The sequence below is a fragment of the Xiphophorus maculatus genome, chromosome 23, assembly GCF_002775205.1.
Source record: "Xiphophorus maculatus strain JP 163 A chromosome 23, X_maculatus-5.0-male, whole genome shotgun sequence".
NCBI classification, from domain to species: domain Eukaryota; kingdom Metazoa; phylum Chordata; class Actinopteri; order Cyprinodontiformes; family Poeciliidae; genus Xiphophorus; species Xiphophorus maculatus.
In genome coordinates, this window is record NC_036465.1 from 11,781,102 (window position 1) to 11,785,852 (window position 4,751).

The 4,751-nt window shown below is 33.5% G+C and overlaps 1 protein-coding gene across 1 annotated transcript; it reads left to right on the top strand.

The window, feature by feature from the left end:
- Positions 1-848: 848 nt before the first annotated feature.
- LOC111606883 lies at positions 849-3,704 on the top strand. The gene is made up of 6 exons (XM_023328275.1): positions 849-886; positions 1,064-1,390; positions 2,175-2,531; positions 2,671-2,799; positions 2,887-2,930; positions 3,043-3,704. Exons 2-6 carry the CDS (start codon positions 1,129-1,131, stop codon positions 3,160-3,162), a joined length of 912 nt encoding a protein of 303 aa, XP_023184043.1. The 5' UTR covers positions 849-886; positions 1,064-1,128; the 3' UTR covers positions 3,163-3,704.
- Positions 3,705-4,751: the final 1,047 nt, after the last annotated feature.

Consider the following 4,751-nt stretch of genomic DNA (forward strand, 5'->3'; position numbering starts at 1 on the left):
ACTTTTGGGAAGCAACGCAAAAAGTTTTTTTCCCCATGTCCGTACAAAGTACACTCTGTATTAAAAACACTTCTGCTGTCATAGAAAATGTAATTAAACAGTTTCTTGGATCAATCACCCTTTTACCCCCCACAGTTTTATTTTAACAATGCATTGAAAATAAAGGTGACACATTTTATCTTCAGCCACAATGAGATAGGATGACAGTTTTAATTTGTCTGACCTACAGCTCTGGAGGTGCAAGTGGCTCTTTGGTTCTCCCATTACAATAAAGAATGAAATATTGCCCTGTTCTTCTTTGTTTGTTTCAATCTTTTCTTCCGTGCCTCTGTGAAAAAAACAAAACAAAACACTGGCCTCACCCTGCCGTTCCTGGTAAATTTGGTCTAGAACCTCCACAGTTGGGTTTTGGATCCATTTATTTAAGCTAATTTGCATTTTATCACATGAAGATTGACACCTGCTGACCTACTTAGGGTTTGCAACCAGGTCCTACTGCTCTTACTATGAGAAACTAGCAGCCTCCTCCCAGTATCAAAAGTCCCACTGGAAGGAATGAATAGTGTTTTGTTCCCTGTTCCAGAGAATTGTGTCATGATTATTCATTACCTTGTTTCTGTTTATATTTTGACTTTAGTAGAGAACTACTTACAATGCATGGAAACCCAAAGATATTTAACAAAATGAAATAAATCATAAAAATGAGAAGAGAAGCTCACTGTACAGGAAATGCCCTTTGATTGTATATTCTGAAGTAACCAATCAGACGCATTTGACATTCACGATCTCCCCACCTCCCCCAGTTACTACAGGATATTTTTTCTGAACGAAGACACTGTCACCATGACTCTGTTATGGCTCACATTGTTACTTCTTCATCAAGGCTGTAAGTACTTTTCATGAACTGAGATGGAATATTTTCTTGTTGACGTATGTGAGACATACATTTCACATATGTTTGAAATGTATACTTCACACACACAGGTGCATCCACTTCAACAATCTAATATTCTTCTTTTTATGTTGTTCTTTATTGTTTCAATTCTGCTTTTTCCTGATATAGATGCATCAGTTCCAGTGGTCACAGCTGAAGTTGGTCAATCTGTGACTTTGATATGTGAGTTTAATATGAAATATCAGAGCAACACATGGATTTACTGGTATAAGCAAAGTCCTGGAGATACTCTGAATTTAATCGTAATGCAGCAGAGAACAACAACCTCAACCTATGGATCACAATTCGATGCTTCAAGATTCAATGTAGCAAACACCGGGGACAGCAGCATTCTTAAAATTTTCAAAACAGTTCAACAAGATGAGGGAATGTATCACTGTGCTCAAAGGGATACACTTGAATCTACATGGAATGGGACTTATTTATCAATTAAAGGTAAATCAGACATCCTTCTCTTTCATTATTTTACAGATATTTTAACTCACAGAGAGACCCATGTGCATCTTTATACAGGATCATGTTTCTGAAAGATGCATACAAGAAGAATGACTCATGTGGTCTGAAGAGGTATCTTCGGACCACATTTTCAGTCTGTAACTTTTAAGAACCAGCACGCAAAGTTTATCTTCAATATTTTTGTATATAACATGTCCGTTTTGTTTTTCTATGGTGTTGTATCACATAACATTTGAAATAAATGTAGACTGAAAGGCAAAATAAATTTATTTCAGTTCCAGCATCAGCAGTTATTATATTGTTTAAATGCAATTAAACAATATAATTGTTTTAATAAAAACTGAACTTCATAGTGATTAAATTGGCTTTTCAATATGATTAAAAAAAAGATAGTGGAACCACTATCTTTCACATTTGATAAAATTTGGAAGATAAAGAACAAAAGAAATACCAATTATATGTAATTATTGTTAGAGCTGTAGAACTTTAAAAAATACAGACCCCTTTTGTCAAACACACACATCTATCGATATGAAATATAGTTAAGTGTTCCATATTTAAGCTGTCTTATCCAAGTGTTGTGACTTAGCTTTTTTCAGTATTTGACCGTTTATATTTATAAAATTACTAATAATTTAACAGAACCAAACTAAAGAAAATAGACAAACATGTTTATATGTCTCTACCAAATAACACAAAAATGCTGTTTTTTCTAGCAGTACTCTAATTGTATTATTTAAGTTTACTATATATAATTTCACAGGATATAAGAGGACATCAAACTACACTGTTGTTCAACAGCCAACGACCTCTGGTTCCATCCGTCCAACAGGCTCAGAGACTCTGCAGTGTTCGGTCCTCTCTGACTCTGAGAACACAACCTGTTCAGGAGAACCCAGTGTGTTCTGGTTCAGAGCCAAATCAGAAAAGTCTTTTCCTGACATGATTTACATTGATGGAAAAAGATCAGAAAACTGTGACAAAACATCTGACTCTCAAAAGAAATGTTTTTATAACTTCTCTAAGAATATCAGCTCTTCTGACTTTGGGACTTACTTCTGCGCTGTGGCCACATGTGGACAGATAATATTTGGAAATGGAAGTAATCTGGAAACTGAAGGTATAATATATACATTGAATTAATAATTAAATATTTAAGTTTTTGATAAACTAAGTCTTTTCGGATTAGCTGTAATTTAGCCTAAGTGTAATTGGAGTTTTTTATTAATGTATGATCTTTTTGTTTTCTAATCTTCAAGGATTCAATCTGGGATCAAAGAAGGCCATTATAATTATTTTCTTCCTGTCTGCTGCCTTGACCATAAGTCTGATTGGTATAGCTGTCCTCATATGCTCCATCAAAAGTAACAAGTGTGGACATTGTCAAGGTAATTCAAAATACTTTTCTTCTACTTCTCAATAAGTAAACTACTACCTCTTTATTTAATCTTTTTTTATTTTATTTAATTGTGTAGAAGCCGTTATCCTGGACCAAAACTGTGGCCAGAAAATGCAACAGGTAAAATATTGGGGCTTCTCTTTTCAGATGTTTTGACACATTTTAAAGTAACAAACGAGTTTCCTGAATTTTTATTTGCCTTATCTATATTTTTTTTATTTGATCTTCTTAGAGAAGAGAAGACAGAAGGATATATTCTGCTGCTGTTTTCACCCTGATGAAACCTGACAGCACAAAGAAAACGGCAGAAAGACAGATGATGTTTGCTGCGGTAAAGGCCTTCGGATTTTAAAAAAGATACCCTTTGACCTTTGTGTTGATTAATCCAGTTCATGATTGTTTTGAACTATGTTTTAAATCACAGATTAATTTTGATTAAACTGTTTGCAATTGCTTTTACTTAATTTAGGCTTTTTTTTGTTAACATAGACATTGCTGAAATCAGGCTATTGTTGTGAACACATACTGTACATAATGTGGTAATAGATGTGGTAATAACAAAATAGTGCTTCTGGATTGTTTAATTGTGTTTTATGAATTTGAGTAAAGACATTTTTGCATTTTAACAAACAATGATATGTTGTCACATTGTTTATAATGTGTTTTTGTTTATTTGTTTTCTGGTTTTGGTTTTCAAATCAATATGCTCACTGACTTTGTTCTGTTGTGTGCATTAGACATTTTGTAGTAGCTTTACTCACTGTATGTCTAGTGTAGTGCCAGTTCATGCATTGAAAATCAACAACTTTGTTTCTTGCCCAACATGTTAGATGTTTCTTATTTCTCAGTACCAATTTCTTATTGTTTGTTGTTCTCATAGGTTTTCTTTCAAATCAAATCAAAATCAAATTTTATTTGTATAGCACATTTCAGCAGCAAGGCATTTCAAAGTGCTTTACATCATATCAAACACAGAAACACAATGCAACATAGAATCAACATTCTAATTTTAATTCTAATTTTCTTTAGATTATTGTCACATCATTTCACTGTCTTTGATATCAATACGCTCCTGTTCTGTGGCATTGCTGTCAGATGTTCCCTGGTAATCCTCCCAATCTCCTCAGTGCTTCATTAAAATTTAATTTTCATTAAATTTAGCTGATTTAATTTTTATTTGTATTTAACCTTCTTCAGCCACATTACACTTTTAGCTTTTTATAATTCAACAATAATGGTTAAATAGTACGATCAAAAGAAGTTCTAGAAATTACATTTGAAAATCAAGATATGTCTGTATGCATTTTAGTTTAAAGTTACTTCTTGCAGAAGACAGCAAAAATGTCTTCTGCAATATAAGATATGCACAACTGTATGTTTCTTTTCACAAAGGGCACAATAAAATAGTTGATTTTGTGTGATTTATGTGTACACCAGCACATAAAGCAACCTTAAGATAATACTATAAACCAGGAATAACATCTGCTCTGCAATTCTTGTCTAATTTTATAATATAAGAGCCAACATGTCAACTTAACTGGAACGTTTTAAAAAAATATACGTCTCACTGAAAGGTAGCTCATTGTGGCAGGACGTCCTCTTTGAATGTATATTTTGAAATAGCCAATCAGCTTAAATCTACATCTACAAAACCGCATCTCCTCCTGTTGCTACAGCGTGAGGTTTCTTAAGTAGGCCTTGGCAACATGATGCTGTTATGGGTGACACTAATTCTGCTTCATCAAGGATGTAAGTATCATTTTGTGAAGCAAAATCTTCTCATTAAAGTGTGTAGATTTTTTTTATTTTTTATTATTAAACCACCTTTTGCTGTACATTTGTAATCCAATACAGATACTTTGGTTCCAGTGATAAGAGTTCAACTGGGTCAACCTGTGACGGTGACATGCGTTTTAAGCGAGGCGCTTCAGAGCGTCAGTT